At 39.3% G+C, this 22,507-nt stretch overlaps 1 protein-coding gene across 1 annotated transcript in view; it reads right to left on the bottom strand.

Annotated features, from left to right (window-relative positions):
- Positions 1–297: 297 nt before the first annotated feature.
- The window catches only part of STPG4 (sperm-tail PG-rich repeat containing 4), a 45,480-nt gene continuing 23,270 nt past the window's right edge, over positions 298–22,507 (bottom strand). Inside the window, exons 7-8 of the mRNA XM_021001224.2 lie at positions 3,251–3,355; positions 298–437 (exon numbers count right to left, since the gene is read on the bottom strand). Coding sequence (XP_020856883.1) covers positions 321–437; positions 3,251–3,355 — 222 coding nt within the window. The 3' untranslated portion in view covers positions 298–320. The remainder of the gene's footprint in view (positions 438–3,250; positions 3,356–22,507) is intronic.

Below are 22,507 nucleotides of genomic sequence, written 5' to 3' on the forward strand. Positions count from 1 at the left end.
CATGTAGTTTATGTAGTACAGAATTTGAAAAATTTGAACACAGCAAATAATATAAACAAAGTCTTGATGGTAAGTGGGTCCCTTTACAATTTATTTCTCACTACTCTAAGAGATGATCCTACAAGTTTTATAACACCAGCACACCTCTGTAAAAAGGCATTGGATTACGTTATATGGCAAAAAAAAAATCATAATATATACTAATAGTTTCTCCCTATCCCAAAACCTATACTGATCCCAAAAGAATGAACAAGATCTTTCTTTTTCATGGAAGGCTTTACTTAAACTCAACAAGTTGTCACAGACCCAAACCACTTTACTCAAAACCCAATTGTATTGTTGAACAAAATGCTGTGTTCTCGGCCCATCTTGGCAATACTCTGTGGCTGCTTAGGCATCTGTGGGGAACATGCGTATGCTCCTGGGCCTGGTGTTTTCTGAAAAAAATACCAAAGGCATAGCTGATTGTCTATACAACTATAATGAAAGTTAATCTACCTTGAAGTGACATAGCAGCAGTTGAGTTATAAACTTTTAAAGTCTACACATGAGGTCATCTTCCACACACACACACACACACACACACACACACACACACACACACACACCCCTTTGAGAAAAATGTGTCAACAAATGCCCTGGAGCAACAAAGCATAGTTTAACAAACACGATGCATGCTATTCCTGACCCCTAATCTAGTCATGCATTTTAGTTTGGGAATACAGCCATATGTTCTGAGATGAGGAAATCGCCCTTCCATCCCTAACCTATCTTACACCTCCCCAGCCTTGGGGAGAGAGAGACAGAGACCAAAAGACAGATATAGACAGAGAGACAGAGACAGAGATTTCAATTTGTTGCTAGCTAAAAGAAATTAGGCTCAGGTAATCAAAATTGTCTTTTATCAATAAAAAAAAATACATTCATAAATGCCATAGCCACTGGAGTTCTTTCATGTTTTCTTCTAGGCTCCGACACTGGTCGACCTTCCATTTACACTGTATATATTGTGCATGGGTAATGTTTTGTATGTCGTCTTCCCAGTTAGAATTTGAGGACTGTCTTTGCTTTTCTTTATATCCCCAAGTGTTTAGCATGGTGCCTGGTACATTTTAAGTTCCTAATAAATACTTCTCAACAGACTGACTTTCATCTGAATATTTTAGCTTCCAATCTCTTGACCTCTCACCTTAGGCTTCTAGCCCTATCCCTATCTCTCTTTGATTCTTTCACAGTACATTTGAACTCAGGTCTCCCTGACTAGAGGCAGTTAGGTGGTGCAGTGGATAGAGTGCTGGGCCTGGAGTCAGAAAGGCTCATCTTCCTGAGTTTGAATAGGGCCTCAGTCACCTTGGGCAAGTCACTTCACCCTATTTGCCTCAGTTTCCTCATCTGTAAAATGAGCTAGAGAAGGAAATGGCAAACCACTTGAGTATCTTTGCCAAGGAAACCCCAAAAGGGATCATGGAGAGTCAGACATGACTGAACAGCTTCCTGACTCCAGGCCCAGTGCTCGATCCACAGTGCCACTTTGCTCCCCAAAATTTGAAGGAGCAAATTCATTTGAGAGCTTATGAAACGTGCAAGGCAGTATCATCTTATCATAGAAAAGAAAACAATGTAGGGGTTAATTCCACCAACCAGCAAAGTAGGATTCATTCACAGTCCCCCCCCATCCCCTACTCCCACCAAAAAGTGTAAGCCTCAAGTCTTCTGATATATACTATATATATATATATATATATATATATATATATATATAATATATGTATGTATGTATAAAACACATATATTTGTATAATATTTGTAAATTACTCAGTACAGTGCAAGGCACATAGCAGGCGCTTAATAAATGCTTGTTCCCTCTTCCCCACCCCCTTCCCCTTATTCTCTAGGAAATCGACCACAACTGCAGGTTCTTAGTAGGACACAAGACAGTGGTTGGAAGGAGAAAGTTGTACATTCATTGGAATTTGAACAGGCAGAGGGCAGGAGAAAAAATGAATAAAGCTTATTGGGTTTTCTCCTGAAACAAAAAAATCCCTTCCCACTCTAAGATTCTATGTTTTAAATGTATATTTTTAAAAAAATCTATTTTCTTTCATTTTTTTGGGGGGGGGTGTTAGGTAATGGGGTTAAGTGACCTTGCCGAGGTCACACAGCTAGTATGTGTTACATGCCTGAGGTCAGATTTGAACTCAGGTCCTTCTGACTCCAAGGCCAGTGCTTTATCCACTGCACCACCTAGCTGCCCCCCCAAAAAATCTATTTTCAAAGCCATAAAATGAGACCATAGATTTGAAAGCATTTAGAAAGTTTAAAGAGCTGACACATATATCAGCCAATCATTTGTAAGGTAATAAATGTTTGTTGAACTAAATCAAATCCAAGGTGCAATTTGGACTGGCACTACTAAGAAATGTGAAACATTACCTTTTTTCTTTCTTTTTTTTTTTTTAAAGGGTTTTCTGGAGGCAATCAGGGGTAAGTGACTTGCCCAGAGTTACACAGCAAAAAAGTGTTTGAGGGCATATTTGAACTCAGGTCCTCCTAACTGCAAGGCCCATGGTTCTATTCTCTGCACCACCTACCAGCCCTAAAACATTACCTTTTGAGAGCTCTGGTTAGGAATATTTTGGGGAAATGGAAAGACAGCGTGTCTGGATTCAGGGCCATTCCAGAGTCTGTTAGGTTGGCATACCTAACCCCAGTGCCAAACCCTCTCTCTGTTCCTCCTGTCTTAACCTTTGTACTGACTGTCCCCTATCCCTGGAAGGCACTCCATCCTCACCTCTATCTCAGAGTCTCCCTTTTCCTTCAAGATGCATCCCAAAAACTGTCTCCTACATGAAGCCTTTTCTGATTCCCCCCAACTCCTGGTGTCCTCCCTCCCAAACTGCCTTGTATTTAACTACTTTGTATACATTTGTATTTATTAACTTCTTATTTATGCTGTATATACTTTCATATGGACATATCTTCCCCCTGTTAGAATTGAAAATAGAGATTATTCCACCCCCCCAGCAGCTGGCATGGTGCTTGGCACATAGTAGGGAACATAAGAAATACTTCCTGGTTGATTGATTAATTATTTGATTAAAAGTCATCTAGGCCCACTCCTCATCAAATGCTGGTGGGGCAGGGTTAATTGCTGTTCTTTGAACCTCTCACACTACATTGGTCACTAAAGCCACTGCCCCTCTGGGAGAGCCCTCTTTTCTGACTGGTCTCTATTTTCTAGAATACTCACTGAACGAATTGGCAGGAATCTAGGCACTTTTGACTGGAAACAGGATGTGATAGGATTTACATTTGATCCCTTCACATCATAATAAGCCGGTCCTGGGCCTTCTTTCTAAAGGAAAAATGAGTTTTTCATTATTGTGAACATGAAGGATTTTTCCATCTTCTTGCTCGACAATTAGGTTGTATGTAACACATTTAATTAAAGTAGACATATCTCTAAAACAGTTGATTGATACTTTTTACGCATGGCACACTAATCACAACTCAAGGCAGAATCTTGAGAATTATAGAAGAAAATGTTTGCCGTGTCACTGATTGGGAGTTGGATTAGCTTTGAGCGTGCATATCTGGATACTTGAGGTGATAAAGCTGAGTCATGCGTACATCCCACCACTGGGTGTACACAACCAACATACAAGCCAACTGCAAATCTCTGTTCTCAGATAATGAGGCACCCCCCCACACACACACACAGAACAGTGAGCGATGCATCACTCTCATAAGCTCCCTCAGAAGTTCAAAAGATTATATACTGAAAACTGAAAGAGAGCTTAGATGCCATCAAGGCAAATGCCCCACCCCCAATTTTATAAATGAGGAAACTGAGGCTGAAAGAAATTAAATGACTTCCCTACAGTCACATAGCTAGGTAGGATGTCTACTCCTATCTCCTCTTAAATTTTGTTTCCTAAACAAACTAACTGCTTGGGAGCAGTTAAGTCTCCTTTCAAATTGCTTAAAAACAAAGCAAGCAAACAAAAAATGAGAATTAACCTTAAGGACAAAGAAAAGGAAGTTCTATACCCATCCTTCAAGGCCTGTCTCACCTCATTGATGAATTTTTTTTCTGTCCATTCATGCCAATCAAGTCATCTTTCCCTTTTCTGAACTCATTGTAGTCTCATTACACACAGCCTTCTATTTCTTACTAGTTACTTTTCTATGTGCGAACACTCTCTCCAGTATGTGTGAATTCACACTATCTGTGAATGCTCTCTTCACTCTCTTTCCCTGGGGATGGCAACTGCTGTTTTATATTATTTTTGTAAACCCTCAAAAGGTCTCATACATAGTAGCGACTCAATAAGTATTTCTTGATTGACTGAAGGGAAAAACCAACTTTTAATCCATCCAGCAGTTGGCCATATACCTGAATCTGGAGCTGGAGGGTAGCCCCTGAGGTCCTCCAGTTCAATGCACCACACTATTCAGGGACAACCAACATGAATAATCCTGAAAGTAACTGTCAACCTCTCCTTGACATCCGCTGCGGTTGTCTTACAAAGTACTAGACTAGACTAGAAAAACAATTCACTCAATGCAATTAACTGGCCCTGGTCAGGGGCCAAAATCATAGAATGGAGACTAGTTCCAACAATAAGATGTCCCCTTACTTTCTCGAACATTCACCTGGCATCATATGGATGTGGCTGTGGGGGCCACCTCCAGTCATCCTGATCTATATCCAGCTACTGGACCCAGATGGCTCAGGAGGAGAGAGTAAGGCTGGTGACCTTGCACAGCCCTCCCTCACTTAAATCCAATTCACTTGCGAGTCATGGCATCATCTTCCTGATGTCATGGTCCTCTCAAGAATAGAGGACAAACAACAAAAACAACAATGTAGGTTGAAAGCTTTAGGCCTTGGTACATTCCATCGGAAAATGATGGACATTAATTATGCCATGGTCCAGATTCTGGGTTTTGACAACGAATCACTTTAGGAGGATATTAACCTTTCAGGTGGAAAGGGGTACCATTTAATCAACTAGAATAATGAACTTGTAAAAATGACCACATTGGGTCAGTTTGATGGTCCATGCAACCCAAGAGTCTATGTATGGCATTGGCACCAAGGAGCTATTTCTTTTTATTTCCCATTAGGAAGGTATCATAACCTGTACCACCTATATTTTGAGTGCTATACTCATCTTGGAGAAGTCTGAGCAAAAAAAAATAATGCAAAACTAGCTCAAACTGGGCAAGGACAATTATTTATCACTTTTGTTTGGTATGACCACAATTTTTTTTCTTTCTTTTAATCAATTTTTTTTCAATTAAAAAGCATCTCTCTCTTTCTCTCCCACCTCCCACAAGAGATATAGGGTGTGGGAAGACAGCAGAAACCTGCAAACATAATAAGCCACAAACCCATAGTCAAGGAAAATAAATGCCCACATTGGCCACATTAAAAAATGTATGTGTTACTATATGTCTCTCATTTGTGTAGATTCCTACTTGCACTCTGATTATGTGAGATAAGTCTCTTTCTCATTCCTCCTCTTTTCTCCCTTAGTGTATCCTTTCCCCCTTCCCTTTCCTTTCTTCTTTAAGATCATCAAAACAAAATGAAAATCACTCTCAGATTCTCCATCATATTTGACTAATTCTATGATTCCTAATGACATTAAGGTTTTTAGGGGATACTTGAATCATCACCTCCCCCCTTTCCATTAGAAGGCAAGAATTACAACTTTATAAAGTCTTTTCTGATTGCATATACTGTTTTATGTTTCTCTTTATTCAGACATTTCTGACTTCAAAAGTTTCTAGTCAATTCATTTCTGAAAAACAAAGTATTTTCATCAGGAATGCTTAGAAATCCTCTCTTTCATCAAAGGTCCATTTCCCCCCTATAGTATTATATACAGTATTCTGGTTAAGTTACTCTTGGTTGTGACCTGATTTCTTTTGGCTTTTGGAATAGCATGTTCCATTCTCTGTTTCTTTAAAGTAGGAGCTGCTAAATCTTACACAATCCTGACTGTGATTGCTTGGTATCTGAACTATTTCCTTCTGCTGCCTGCAGTATTTTTTTTCCCTTTGATCTGGGTGCTCTGTATTCTGGCTGTGATATTCTTGAGAGCTTTCATTTTGGGGTTTCTTTCAGGGAGTGATCAGTGAATTCTTTCTAGTTTCACTTTGCCCTCTGGTTCTAAAAGATCAATGCAGTTTTCTTTCATGATTTCTTGAAATATATATAGGATTTTTTTTTTGTTTGTTGTTTTTTGGTCATGACTTTCAGATAAGTCAGTGATTGTTAACTGATCTGTTTTCCAGGACAGTTTTTTATATGAGACACTTTATACTTTCTTTTATTTTTTCTATCTTTTGATTTTGTTTTAATATTTGTTATCTCATAGTTATTAACTGCTGTTTAGTCCATTTTAATTTTCAGGACTTTTGTTAGTTGGGCAAGGTTTTATACCTCTTGTGCTAAGCTGTTCATTCTCTTTGCAAGTCTCTCCTCCAATTCTTCCCTTTATCACTCTTATTTCATTTATATAATTTAAAACTTCATTTTAAAATTCTTACATCATTTGTCTAAGAATACTAATTGATCTTGATAGCAAGCTGTGTTTTTTCTTTGAGGCTTTGCTTGTAGGTATTTTGGAGTTATCTTCCTTTTCTGGGTTTGTGTCTTGGGCATCTCTGACCTCATAAGAGTGCTTTACCATTTTTTGTTCATTTGTTTAGTTGGTTTTTTTTTTTTCAAACGATCAGCTTTGGGCAGCCATGACATTGCTGGTCTAGCTGAGAGCTCGGGGGTGGGGGGGTGGGGGGTGGGCTGAGTCTATGAGTTTTCCATTCTGGAAAGACTCCCCACCCTGCACTGTCCCAGAAAATTGAGGTGCTAGGTACTAAGTCTGAATTCTTGGGTCCCTTGGGAGACCCCGTGCTAACCACTCTTGGTAGAGTACTGATCCTATAATATGCTCAGGGTGTCCCCCCCTGCCGGCCTAATTCAGAATTCTTAGCTGAGTCCATGTCCCTAGTCCTCTCCAATGCCACCTTTGTCCCCTACCCAATGGTGCTGTTCCCCAGTTCCTGCCCTGGTCATTTGCCTATAGGTAGAATTTATGATCTTCATCAGGAAAAATGATGCATTGTAGTTTCTCCTTCAATTTCCCAATCACTTCTCAGTCCAGCATTCCTCTTAAATCATTATTGGAATGGCTGTCAGAGAGGCTGGGCTATATTCCTTCCTCAAGCTCCACCATCCCACCATATGGCCACAATAATTTAGTACTCTTTGGCTAGATTAATCAATATGTCAAATGAATCATGCTAAGTGTTTTTGCATTGATTAGGACAACACATTCCATGTGCTTATTTCTTACTGTGTAAAGTAGATCATCTTTTTATGGGTCCTAAATCTACTTCCTTCAAACTTTAAAGGGTGTTCCCTGGTATTATGGGATTGGTTAGAATTGGCTATGGTTTCTCCTTTTTGTGTACACACTTCAATCATTCTCCCTTTTGGCTTTTGCCAAAATAGAAGTAATCCTTTCCAAATAGAAGAATCCTTACTCTTTTCTCATACAGAAGCCTTCCCACAGCCTTGAGAATTTCAGTTGTCCTTTTCTAGAACGTCTCCCTGTTCCATTATGTCTTTCTGGAGTCCTGGCAGCTAGAACTTCAGTGGTTTACCAAATCACACCACAGAAGCTGAAAGGATTCATGGCACTTCCCAAGATGCCTCACATCCACACAGGGCACAGCAGAATCTGACCATTTTTATAGCTAGCTTCTGATGGACAGATAAATTTACCTAAGGTCATAGGTTCAATTCATTTGCAGACCTAGGGAGGAAGCCTGGATTGTGACTGTGACTCTGGTGGTAGATTACCTGTTGCAACACTCCCATCCTCTGTGAGAGCTACAGTGATGGGTTGCCAATGCAAACTGCACCCATCAACAGCTGGATGATGCTAAGTCATGACGCTTCCCTTGTTTACTGTTCTATGTCACAGTGGTGTAATTAGGGCTGCCATTCTCAATTCATGAACTCTCACTATGAATGGAGCCGGTTATTAGCAGCAAAGCACAAGTCTAATAATAAAGGGATGGGAAAGGCATCATCATTTTAGATCCTGTGGCAGAAAGAAAGAAACAGCAATGTTTTCAAACTGATGGACGTGTGGAACAAAGATCATCAGCGAGGTGAAGCTGCTGGTGCTCCCTCAGCTCATCGCTCATCTCGGAGAAATATAAGCTCCTGTAACAGCTCAAACTGGGTAGGGAGAAGCTCATTGGGTGCCCCCAGAAAATGGAATACTACTGGGTGAGATTAATAGATGTGTCCAAGTAGCTCCTGCTAAGTGTTTTACTATTGATTCAACTCCAATGACGATATACAGATCAATTGCTAGGGTGAAAGAAATACTGTAGCCTACATCCTTTCATCACATCCAACACTAATGAAGCATTTGTCAAACCTATACTTTCAGACATCAAGATCCTTGGGAGACCCATTAATAAAGGAATAGGAATATTCAGGTGTCTGAGTCTTCCATTTAATGGAGCCATTTTCATTTAATGTACCATTACTTCGTCAGTATGGGTTCACTTGTTTTATTCAAATTAACTAAGACATGCTAACAAAGGTTACTTTGAAATAACCATTATTCGTCCCATGTATGTCTCACTGTTTGTTCTTCATTTTCAAAGAAGACCAATGACATTGTAGAGTGATGTCTTAACTCAAGAGTGAATTGGCTTTAAGTGGGGCAGAGTTGCACAAAGTCCTCAGCCTCGCTCTCTCTTCTACAAACTTCAAAGTCCAGTGGAAAGACAAAAGTCAGGATGACTGACAATGGCCCGGGATGTAGTGGATGACCTTGGCGTCTTCAGTGTCTGACCACCGCACCTACTTCAGCCACCTTCGTGACCTTTGGAAAAAATTGTTCTCATCTACCCATTCCAATGGAGGAAAATCTTCATATACTTGGGGTAGATACCTCCCTAACTCACCTACTCTCAGCCTGGTTTAGCCCATTTGTGAGACGGTTTATCAGGGTGTGGCAGCTGTGCATGTTACAGTCTCTTGGAGCTGCAGGTAAGAGTTGAGTGCCAGGTAGACAACAAAGGTGGATGAGCAGCCCTGAAAAGGGGTTAGCAAGCAGTCATACTAGAGGTACTAGTCCTCCTTGACACCTCAAACACCTCTATATGTCCCTTACAGTGATTAAGAAGGACCATTTATGAAACTGGACAGAGACCCAAGACAATACGTAGTCTTAAGCAGCCACAGGAAAGGTAAGGTAAAACATGTCAACCTGTAAATGCACATATATTCATAGCAAAGTTTTTTTGGTAATAGAAAACCAGAAAAAAAGTGGGTGCTCATTGATTGGGGAATAGAGGAACAAACTGGCAAATGAATGGATTTGTTGAATTATAGTGAAAAGAAACAATGAAACACACCTCTGTCCTTTCTGTAGAGAAGTAGGAGGCTACAGATGTGAATGCAGCCTGTATTAGCAAAGGCTGTTGCCCTTTGGGTTGTATTTGCTTATCTCTTGTTCTTTGTTAAGTGGAAGGCTCAATGTGGTGAAGATGGTGGGCTCCAGAGGCAGAGTATTTCCAGAAATAGCTGTGATATAAACTTGAAAGACTACTGAAGGCCCTAGAGAAGAGGTCATTAAATACTTCCTTATAGAAGAGAGGTGGAGGGACTACCAGGTCGGATAAAGTTTGAGTATCAGGCATTTTTACTTGTCTCTATCACAAGGGAGGGTTCAGTATGGAGTGGTGTAGAAAATAACTGTGATCCAAAGAAAAAGACATCTGTGGGGTCCTGACTGGGAAAAAGCCATAAAATCCAGAAATAAGTAAAAAGCAATAAAAACCTAAACTCTGTGAAAGGTAGAAGAAGCCCAGACATGGTGACCTGTTTATATTCATAACTTAGCTACTGAATTATATTTTAGACAATGAGTCATAACTTAAGATACGATGACCCATGAAAGCCAAAACAAGAATATTGTGACCTGTATGTGACCGAGACATGACCAATAACACAAACTTATATTTGAGCATAACATTAGCTTAACTCCCAAGCTCATTACTAAGTAGAAAACCAAAAATATCCACCAATCAGTAGTGATGCGCTCTGTAGCTCTTCCTGCCTTTGTCTGATTTCTATAATTGTCTGATTTGGGGGGTTCTTTAGCGAGGATCCACAGAACTCTCTGGCTGCTGCCCCAGACTGAAGATTGCCCCTATTTGTACATATTCATAATGATGATCCAACTACTACCTATAATCAAACTGGAGGTATCTGGCCTCCTCCTTTGGCATAAAAAGAATGCCCCACTGTTATGAGGGAGGTACATGGTTCCCCAGCCAGGGGAATTCCAGACCTTACAACATCCATGAAATGTATTTTTGAAAATAAAGCAAGTTATATCTATTAAAAAAAAGGAAACAAAGGCACATTAAGAGGAGGTAGAGGAAGACCTGAGAAAGAGGAGCATCATGAAAACCTAGAGAGAGGTGAAGAAGGATAATGACCAGGAAAAGGCTAACTGTGTGCCCTCCCACCCCTAAACATCCATCTGAATGTTAGGATTCTTCTGTAGTTGCTCCTCCATGATTGCAGAATCATGGTCTTCACTTTGTTGGTTTATTACCCATATCCCTCCCTGTATATATCCCCTTGGTATAATATCCCCTTGGATTCTTGTACCCTAAGGATTCCTGGTTCTGGTCCTATCTAGCGAGTTGTATTCCAATTCAGATCTTGTTCTTTCTCTACATACTCCATCTTAGTGATTTCACCTGCTCCCGGGTTCAATGACCATCTCTACAAAGGTGACTCCCAGATCTATGTATCTAGCCCCAATTTATCACCTGAGCTCTGTTGTTGTTGTTCAGTCATTCCAGTCGTGTCTTGACTCTTCGTGACCCCATCTGGGGTTTTCTTGGCAAAGATACTGGAGTGGTTTGCCATTTCCTTCTCCAGCTCATTTGACAGATGAAGAACTGAGGTAAAGAGAGTTAAGTGACTTGCTCAGGGTCACACAACTAGTTGTATCTGAGGCCAGATTTGAACTCAAGAAGATGGGTCTTCTGACTTCAGATTTAGCACTCTATCCACTGTATCACCTAGCTGCCCCGAGCTCTAGTCATCACCATCTGCCTACTGGACATTTTGAAATGGATGTCCTGGGGCCATCTCAGATTCAACAGGTCCTAAACAGAACTCATTATCTTTTGTGGCACAGTGCCTGCACATAGGAAACACCTAATAAATACTTGTTTGCTGATTTCCTCCCAAGCCCACCCCTCTTTTCCTAGCTTCCCAATCTCTGTCCATCTGTAATTCTTTCAGCTATTCAAGTTGACAACCTGGGGGGCATCCTCAAGTGATTCGCCTTCATCCTCCATATCCAATCAGTCTCCAAGCTTTCTTGATTTTACCCCTGGCAACATCTCTTACATTTATCTCCTCTCCACTCACACAGCCACCACCTTACCTTTCACCTACCCTATTTCAAATTGCCTCCTAATTAAGTCCCTTCCCTCACCCCTTTCATGTCTCTAATTCTCCCCTAGCTGCCAGATGGACATTCCTAAAGAAAAAGTCTGACCTCGTCTCTCCCCTACTCAATAAACTCTCCTGGCTCCCTCCTACTTCTAAGATAAAAGACAATATGCCTTTGTTTGGCATTTAAAGCTCTTCACAAAGATGGGCTCTAGACTATCTTTCCAGACTTACTATGCATTACTCCCCCCTTCACTTATTCTATATTCTACTTGCTATTCCTTACACATGACATTCTATCTCCCATCATTTCTCATCCCATGCCTGGAATGCACTGCCTCCTCACTGACACCTCTTAGAATCCCTGGTGCTCTTCAGAGCTCAGCCCAAATGCTGCCTCCTACCTATGTGATACTTTTCTTGATCCCTCCCCTGAAATTACCTTGCATTTAATATGTAAATATTTTATATTTATTTATATGTGCATATAGCATTTCCCTCCTCTCCCCCCTAGATTGTAAGCTTACTTGAGGGCAGGGCCTCTTTAATTTTTACCTCCCCAGCACTTATAGTGCCTGGAACATAACAGGTGTTTAATAAATGCTTGTTGAGTGAGTGAGTGATTAGCAGAAACTGCCACTCAGGATGGCTCAGAAAATGTTACTTAGATGAGGCTGCTGACATTTAGTGTGTTTCTTGAAAGGCTAGCTTCTGATAAAACGATCATAACACACAAATGCCACCTCTTGCGAAGTAACAAATACCTTCCCAGTGTCACAGAATCCTAGAGATAAGTGAATTCTTCAAAAGATCATTTATTGCACCCTCTGCCATCAGGCAAGATCCCACCCAAACTGAACTAACTAGATAAGGATGTTCTCAAATTTCAAGATTTAAAATGTTGACTCAGTCTCTAATCGGGAATAATATTAATTCACTACACTACTTCATGGGTAAAGTGACAGATGTGGGTTTCCAGGAGGAAAAGCCTGGAGAAAAAGAGAAGAGAGGGTTAAGAAGGGAAGGCTCTAGCAGAATCGTGTGTGTGAATGGAGTTTGTTGCAGGCATTTAACCTTGAATGCCGGTGACTAATTTTTATACAAACAAGTTCTATTCTCAGCCTCTGAGGAGAGCAGAAGGAATGAGGATGATGTGAAGATTCCTGTAAAGGCACCTTTGAAGTGAGTGGAAATGGGGGGAGGGGGTCAGATCTAATGCCTTTCCCCTACATCGACCACAAAGATGTTCCAAAGCGGAATCTCTGAGATTCTCCTCTGAATCAGGCAATAGTTTAAGACTCATTTAATAAAGCTCCAATGAAACAGAATAACTCCTCTGCCTCAACCCAGGCTTACAAATGCAGGCATACAGTCTATTTCTCTCATACCAACAGGAGGCTTAATCATTTTACCATAGTCCCTAAATGAACTTTTGCCTAGCATCATTATAAACATTGGACACCAGGTGACACGCCAGCCTTTGGTAATATATTTATCCTCAAAGATTTACATAATAGACTCCAATATCCAATCTATAAAATACAGCTCTGAATTTAAAAGGAAATATGGGAGGCAGCTGCATTCTGATTGCTTGAAGGATGCCCGTGTGTTTTACTCATTAAACTAATTGACCTATGCTGATGCCATTTGGTACAGAAACAAACAAATTATCATTGAGTTCTGAGGTTCTCTTTGTTATGACCAAGTCTGAGAGTAGGAATTCTCTTCCATTTTGTACTCCTTTTGACATGAAAAGTCCCAGAGGGTTAGAGACTGCTGGTCCCAGACCTAGGTCCAGTAAAATTCTATTATAACAAAATACATTCAATCAAATACAATAGACATCTATTTACTGCACTCATAGGCCTGCAAGGCTATGTATGCTAGGCTTTGGGAAAAATAAACAGTCCTTTACTGCCCTCAAAGAGTTATAGGATCACTTTGGAGAGGCTAGCAAGGCTGAATAACAACACCAAATTAGTAGCAATTCAAGGTATTGTTTCCTGTTTTTGTCTTTGAATCAGTGCTTGACACACAGTAGGTACATACTTGTTGGCTGAATTGAATTTCTTTTGCCCATAAGCTTGGAGGTTCACCACTATGGATCTGAACTTGAGATTGCTTTGAAAGACATGTAGGGACTTACTTACATGGGAAGGGTCCATTGGAAGCCACCGCAAAGAGATAGGATTGGTTTGGAGGTTAGTGAGCTGATCAAGTCTACATGGATTAGGAAGTGGGGCAAGGCAGGAGTGGTAAATAGAGTTGGAATGGGAGACTGCAGAAAACCCTAAATGCCTGACTAAGGAAACTCAACCTTACTTAAGACCATTTTGTTAGAAAAACAAAAACCGCCTCCGTTACCAAAACCAAAACAAACCCAAAAAACCTCAGTATAACAAAAAGATATCCTAGTCTTTCATTAGTCCCTTTAATTTGGGGGAGGGGCAGCTAGTCAACTGTTCAAATGAAAAGGACTTTGGGGGGTGGGAGCAATTAATAGACTGCAAATTCAAAATGTAATGTTATATTCCCCCCACCCACCCGCCTTAGGGAATATTGCCTAATTAAGGTAAGCAGCCCTAATCACCCTCCTGGGGAAAAAAAAAAGAACAAAATCTGTATTGGAATACAACTGATTAGATAGGACCAGAGCCAGGAATCCTTAGGGTATAAAAATCCAAGGGGCTAAAAGGAGAGATTCAGGCCAAGAAGATCAGTATTAGATTAGGAGATACAATGGCTTGCCAGTGAACTGACGGCCTAACTCGATCTGCTCCTTGAATTTCCAGCCTTTTATTTATTTATTTATTTGTTTATTTTGTTTTTTATTTTTCCAAATCTTTTTAATTTTTATTTTTTTAATTTTTTTTCCCATATGCTTTTGAGTTGAAAATTTTTTCTCCCTTTTTCTCCCTCCCACCCTCCCCAAGACGGCGCACAATCTGACATAGGCTTTACATTTACATACCCATTAAACATATTTTCACATTAGTGAAGTTGTAAGTAAAAATTAAAACCAATAGGAGGAACCATCAGAAAGATGAAACAAAACTCAACAGAAGGTAAAAATAAGTGAGAGCGATTCGACTTCCATAGTTCTTTCTTTGGATGTGGACAGCATTTTCCATCCTGAGGCCTCTGGAAATGTCTTAGATCCTCGCGGTGCTGAGAAGGGTTCAGTTTAACATTCTTAGTCATTGCACAAAGTGGCTGCTATTGTGTACAAAGTCCTCTTGGTTCTGCTCACTTTACTCAGCATCAGACTATATAAGTCTTCCCAGGTTTTTCTGAAGTCAGCCTGTTCATCATTTCTTATAGCACAATAGTATTCCATTACATTCATATACCACAACTTGCTCAGCCATTCCCCAATTGATGGGCATCCTCTCAATTTCCAATTCTTTGCCACCACAAAAAGAACTGCTATGTATGTTTTTGTACATATGGATCCTTTTCCCATTTGTTTGATCTCTTTGGGATATGGCCCTAGAAGTGCTATTGCTGGATCAAAGGGTATGCACATTTTTGTAGCCCTTTGGGCATAGTTCCAAATTGTTCTCCAAAATGGTTGGATCATTTCACAACTCCACCAACAATGTATTAGCATTCCAATTTTCCCACATCCTCTCCAACATTTATCATTTTCCTGTTTTGTCATGTTGGCCAATCTGATAGGTGTGATGTGGTACCTCTGAGTTGTTTTGATTTGCATTTCTCGAATCAATAAAGATTTAGAGCATTTTTTCATATGACTATAGATGGCTTTAATTTCTTCATCTGAGAACTGTCTGTTCATATCCTTTGACCATTTATCAATTGGGGAATGTACAGCTTTTTTTTTTACCTGGTATTTAGAGACATTTTGAGGCCCCATCAATAACATGGAGGCCTTAGCTCTGTAGACTGAGGTCCCTCCTCGTCCTCTCTTGTGTTGGAGAAGCTGTGGATAAGTGGACCCTGTTTCACAAGCATCATGTCTACCTGAAGGATGGAAAGCTGGGCCTGAATATAGGTACCCTGTGCCCACTGCTGGCAGATTAGCTCTAATTTGCTGGAACAAATGATCTGGAAGGTCCCCAACCTTGACTTTTCTTGATTGTACATTACACCTGGGAGCATAGGTGAGAGTCAAGTCAAACCTGTTGAAAATAATGTCCAGAGGAACGAACATTGATTGAGGTGTCAGGTTAATTAAAGGTGTTCTAGGTTCTTAAGGCCAGAGTGTTGATGCTAGGCAGTGGCTCTCCCTCCAGATGGTGCCTCCACACGTCAAATGCAGCTTTGACTGCAAGTTGATCCTACTATATGATTCTTTTTTGCATGTGTCCATTTCTCAGAAAAATATGTACAGGACCAGGCACACAAAGGAGGATGGGGAAGCCTGTGGCAGAATGGATGCATTAGTCTCCACAATGAATCACTTATGAAAATCCAGGTGCATATAAAAAAAAAAAAACAAAAACAAAAAACAAAGTTCTCCAGATTATCAAATGAATATCACCTCTGATGTCTACTGGTGAAACTTTTTTTTTAACAGACCATTAAGAAGTGCTGTCAGGATGAAGAACCTGATAATGACAAGTTGGAAATGCCCTTAAAGAGCTAAGAAACAATTGCAGATCTTCCCTGGTAGGGAGGGTCCTCCATTGCCCTATGGTTTCCATCTTACATGGATCCACACAGATCCTCTTTCAGTCTATTATGTTTCTCTAGGAGCTCCTTGTCCTTATCACACCAGCATTTCTATCTATTAAATAACAAATGCTAGTTTAGGCAGAATGATGGCAACCAGTTTTAGAATAGGATGCTTGAGCTAGATGGTGTAGTGGTTAAAGGGGTGGACCTAGAATTAAGGAAGACCTGAGTTCACATCTGGCTTCAGACTCAATCCTCATTGTCTGCATTATTTGGAGATTCCTGCTATAATTTATTCATGGACATAAAATCTGAGTGGCCTGACCTGGATATTCCCAGTTACAGTCCAACTAGGTGCTGCCTGGCCAAAGGGATCAGCAGCAACTGGGTGATTTTTGTAGCAGTCAATAAGAACTCTTTGCGTAGAACTAGATGGTGACTTTGCCAGAGTTCACAGGACATTTCAGGTAACAAAACTCATTTCAGACTTTAAAAAAAATCAGATCTCATACGATAAACAAATATTCTTTTTGCAGTCTATTTAGTGTCATGGTTTTTTCATTTTTGTGCTTTTTGTTGGTGATTTCATTGTTTAAAGTGGCCCCCAAGTCATACTGAAGCGCTGTTTAGCGTTCCTAAACGCAAGTAAGCTTTACCAAGAGAATACATGCTCGTTCGGCTCTAAGTTATAATGCTGTTGGCTGCTGTTGAGTTCTATGTTAATGAATCAACAATATGGTGCATTTAGAAAAAGGCAAAAGGAAATACATCAAGATGATGCATAAGGCTGCTCCAGAAAGCACTACTATCAATGCTGTGACCAGAGGTTCTTAGGAACCTACAGAAGCAGTGGTTCAGTATTTGCATATTCAGTGTTTATGGAGACTTTCTAACTCTAGCCAATGTTGGGAATCAACTGCACTAGCTGTGTGACCCTGGGAAAGTCACTTAACCTCTGTTTACCTTAATCCACTGGAGAAGGAAATGGCAAGTCACTCCAATATCTTTGCCGAGAAAACCCAGTATTGGCACAGTATTGACATCATTGGTGCGCTGTGGTCTGTGGTCAAGAAGTCAGACGTGACTGAACCACAACGTGGCTATCCTACTAGACACAGCCAATTGTAGAACGTTATAGCTGGAAGGGATCCTAAGACAGTTCAAGCACTTCCCAACTCCATTCTATCAATGGGGAAAATTGAAGTTGGGAAGTTAACTGACTTGCCTAAGCGCACACAGAAAGATAATGCTAGAACCTACGCTTAAAAAAAAAAACAACAAAACAAATTTATGACTCCTAACCCAGCATCCTTTCCACTATATCATATTGCTCTTTTATTTATGCCAAAAAAAAAAAAAGATTTCTTGGGATTACCTCCATACTCTGGAGAAAAAATCCTTCAGAAAACAAAACCTTTGATGTTATATTCTTTATGTATAGTAACAAAGTTACTAAAACCAACTTTCCTTTTTAAAAAATCTTAAAAAAGAAAAAAAGTCCATACTCAATCTTCTTTCTCTTTTCAAAGATCTCAGGGCTGGGGAATTCAATAGCTGGTAATTAAATTTGATCAGACTTCAAGCTGTATGCACCAAGACTCACGAGGCTATATTAATAACAAGATGTTTGCGTATGCTCCTGTCAAAAATACAATTAGGAATTTAAAACTAAAACTTTTTTCACACAAGTACCATCTGGTTATTCGCTGTATTGGCATTAACTGTCAGGATGGTTTTTATAATTTGATTGCAGCCATACACATTTTTTAAATGTCACTGGTATATTTCTGACCTCCCCAAGACCTCTGGTATTTTTAAGCATTTCTAATTGCCTACAAACGGACTTTAAAGGATCATCTATTGGCAAAGAGTAGTGATACCCCCTACTGCTCCTCTGAAGGGTCTGAGATTGTAGGTTTCTCACAGGACATGCCAACCTTAACAAAAAGATTATGTCCATTTTAAAATATAGTCTTTCTTTTTCAGCTTATTGTGTGTAACATATATATATGTGTATATGTGTGTATATACATATATATGTGTATATATACATGTGTATATATATATACACACACATACATATACATGTATATGAGTATATATATTCTCATATTTATATGAAAATTTTAGAATGATCTACCTTGTATTGATATAAGAGAATTTTTAGAATGATCTACTTTTACATACATAAATAGTTGCATTTATATGTATATGTACATATAAACATATAAACACAACTCAGTCTAGATCTACCCACTGGGTAATCATCCTAAAATTCTACTTCTTCCTGCTAAATTATTCATACTGCATCCTCAGGTGTTTTCATTTATAATAACCAAACTGGAACGATCCTTGAAAGGTCAAAGTAATCCATCTCCACTTACTCCAAATATTGTCAACTTTCAATTATCCACTTTAGAAGAGTAGATCCCTTCTAAGACATCTCCAGAGGCCTTGGGATGGAAAATGCTGTCCACATCCAAAGAAAGAACTATGGAAGTCAAATCGCTCTCACTTATTTTTACCTTCTGTTGAGTTTTGTTTCATCTTTCTGATGGTTCCTCCTATTGGTTTTAATTTTTACTTACAACTACACTAATGTGAAAATATGTTTAATGGGTATGTAAATGTTAAAGCCTATGTCAGATTGTGCGCCATCTTGGGGAGGGTGGAGGGGAGGAAGGGGGAGAAAAATTTTCAACTCAAAAGCATATGGAAGTGATTGTTGATAAATCAAAATAAATTAATAAAATTTTTAAAAAAGAGAGAGATGAGAAGCATTATCATTATCAGCCCTCTTGAATATTTCATTGATTAGTTATTAAGTCTTTCAAAGTTGTTTGTCTTTACAATATTGTTGTTATTATATAAATTGTTTTGGTTCTGCTCAAAAAAAAGAGAGTAGATCCTTAATACGGCTCATTCTGAATGGCAAATAATTCAGAAATTGTTTCATTTGGCTTTGTAATACATTATGGGATATTTTGGGCCTGAGATTTGCCTTCCTAATTATATTTTGCTTTCACTGATATTAAAATTAATTTGCATTCCCCAGCACGCTTGGTTTTTTTTGGTAACATGTGATGAAGGTGGCTGTGCTGGTCTGACTGGGAAGGAAAAAACTTTAGTCTAGGGGGTGTGGGTGGAGAGGTTAGGGAAGCCACATAGCTTACTATCACCACCTTCTCCTGCAAAGAGTTCCTATATCACTTCCCCTGAGCCAAGTATCCCCAAAACTTATTGTTATCTTGTCATTGATATCAATAGTCTTCATTTGCAACATTTCTTTGTTGTACAATGGTCAGGTTAAAGAAGAAACAGGCAAATGAATGGGAGTCAGAGACCAGGATCTGAAACCCATTTTTGCTACTCACTACCTATGTGACCTTGGGTAAGTCACTTAACCTCAAATGGCTCTTGGTTTCCTGAATCTGTAAAACAAGGAGTTGGATGAGATAATATCAAAGTTTCTTCCAGATCTGGGTCCTATGATCCTACAAGAAGTCATGGCTACAGTGGTCTGAATGTCAAAGGGAAGAAATTCACTGAAGTGCAGGTAAACAGCAGAATTAACTATGACCTTCTCATGGTAGCCAAATGCCTTGTCATCTAATGAGTGACACACATGAAAAGATGAATAAGATTCCTATTATGGTTAAGGAAACAGTTTTCGATGAAGAAATCAAAGCTATCAATAATAAGGAAAAAGTGCTCTAAATCACGATTAGAGAAATGCGAATGAAAACAACTTTGAGGTAATATGTCACATTACCTCAGATTGGCCAATACGACAGAAAAGGAAAATGACATTCTGAAGAATGTGCGGAAAAATAGGGACATTAATGCACAATTTAGAACTGGTCCAGCCATTCTGGAGAACAATTTGGAACTGTGCCCAAAAGGCTATAAAACTGTGCATACAGCAATCTCACTATTAGGTCTTTATCCCAAAGAGATCAAAGAAAAAGGCAAAAGACGTATATACAGAAATATTTATAGTGGGTCTTTTTGTGGTGGCAAAGTATTGGAATTTGAGGGGATGTCCATCAATTGCTGAATGGCTTGAAGAAGTGGTTGCATATGATTCTGATGGAGTACTGTTGTGCTCTAAGAAATGAGGGGGATGGATTTGGCAAAACCTGGGAAGACCTACATAAATGGATGCAGAGTTGAGCAGAACCAGGAGGTCTTTGTATACAGCAACAACAGTATTTTAATGATGTCTGCATGATCAGCTATGAATGACTTAGCGACTCTACCTAAGAAAATGATCTAGGACAATTCCAGAGGACTCATAATGAAAAATGCTGTCCACCTCCAGAGAGAGAAGTGACAAACTTGGTGTAAACTGAAGTATATTTTTACATTTTTTAATTCTCTTGCTTTTTTATGACATGGCTAATATAGAACTATGTCTTGCATAATTTCACATGTATAACAGATATATTGCTTGTCTTCACAAAGGCTAAGAGAGAGAGAATTTGGAACTCAATTTTAAAAAGAATGTTTAAAATACATAATTTTTATAAATAAAAAAAAAGAAGTCATGTCTAGCTACTTCTACTAGATCTAAATGGACTAGTCGCCTCTTTTTGGAAGGTGATGAGGGCCCCAAAGCCCTCCATGACCTGCCATGATTTAAGAACTCTCATGGAGATCACTGCCATGTTCTGACATAAAGGGAAGGAAAATAACTAGGTTTCTATTTAGTTTTAAACTGATCCAGTGAATCCATTTTGACAGCTTTCTCTTCTCATGGAACTTTGCTGCCATTTTGTCAATGGATAAGTGAAATGAGTTATTTAACTTAACAAATATTTGCTTAGTGCCCACTATGTATTAGTCACTGTGCTGGGTGCTGGATATGCGAGAGAGTCTGCGGGCGCAGGCACACACACATACACACACACACACACACACACACACACACACACACACACACACACACATGAAACTGATCCTCCCCTTAAATAGTTTACACTCTACTGGACTTACATTAGCTGTCTTTCACATTATTAGAGTTTTGCTCAGTTTAAATTCACAGTGGACGTTGTAGGCCTTCTATACAGTTTCTAAATGACTAAAAAAATTATGTATTTTAAACATTCTTTTTAAAATTTAAAAAACTTTATAAATGTTATCAAGTAAAAAAATCAAATAAAACCCATTTATAGCTATACACAAGCTTTTTTCTGTTTATCTAATTCTGTCCTCATTACTAGTTTTTCATATATTTCTAAAAAACACAATATTGTGAAACATACGGAACCCCACATTACAAATTTATTATATATGACTAAAGGAATTTTTAATCCCAAGGTTTTGCTCCCCACCCCATCAAGAACATCACACATTTACTATCTTGTTCTTAATAAGTAACTGGAAGAAAAACACCCATGACAACTAGGCTCAGCAAAAATGATGAATCAATTCTCTGAAGCACCTCCACGCACAACTGAGTTCTAATCACAGAGTGAACAAGAGTGACTTACACAAGATGGGAGAACTATTTTTCATCCATCACATTCACAGGTTGAGCCTTGCAAGGTGCACAAAGGCTGAATCTACCCTCGAGTCCCACAAGGAAAGGAACATAATGGAGCAGAGAAGAGAACTTTCTGCTGATCTGGTTCATTTAAGGACTATGAAGGGTTTCTACCAAAAAAAAAAGTGGATTCAACTATGTTTTCTCAATTAACTTCAAGATATATTTATCAAATGTCTACAGTGTGCCAGGTAACATGTTAGGCACTGAGGGGTATATGAGTAATGGTTTACATGAATATAGTGTTTTCCATTTTCAGAATACTTTACACATAGTATCTTGTTTGGTTTTCACAACAATCTTGTTAGGTAAAGAGTGCCCATGCTTCTCTGTTTTATGTCAAGTTAATTAATAATCAGAAAGGTTAAGTGACTTGTCTAAGGTCATTCAGCTATCGTCAGAGCCAAGATTTGAACTCAGATCTTTTGATACATCCATACTATCATCCTATCTCACAAGAAGAATAAGAAATGGGTCATTTGGCCAAACCGCCCACTGTATTGTAGAAAAGAAAAGGCTTGTATATATCACGAGGGTCCATAAGAAAGGGGCAAAGTGCTGTGAGGGCCGCCACATTGGCTCACACAGCCTAAGCCAGCTACCATGGTTCCCCTAGTAGCGGCCATGATGCTAATGAGAAAAACCAAGCTCTGAATCTGAAGGGCTAACTTCACAAACCCCAAAGTGATGACAAACGTTGTTTCCAGCTTATCAGCTTGTCTTCTCAAACTTTGGCTTCATAATTCCCTACTTTGGATATCAGTGACAGCAATAAATGGCAAATTAGGATAGGGATAGGAACTCAACCA

This window comes from Phascolarctos cinereus, unplaced genomic scaffold, assembly GCF_003287225.1.
Source record: "Phascolarctos cinereus isolate Bilbo 61053 unplaced genomic scaffold, phaCin_HiC Scaffold_2;HRSCAF=192, whole genome shotgun sequence".
NCBI lineage: Eukaryota > Metazoa > Chordata > Mammalia > Diprotodontia > Phascolarctidae > Phascolarctos > Phascolarctos cinereus.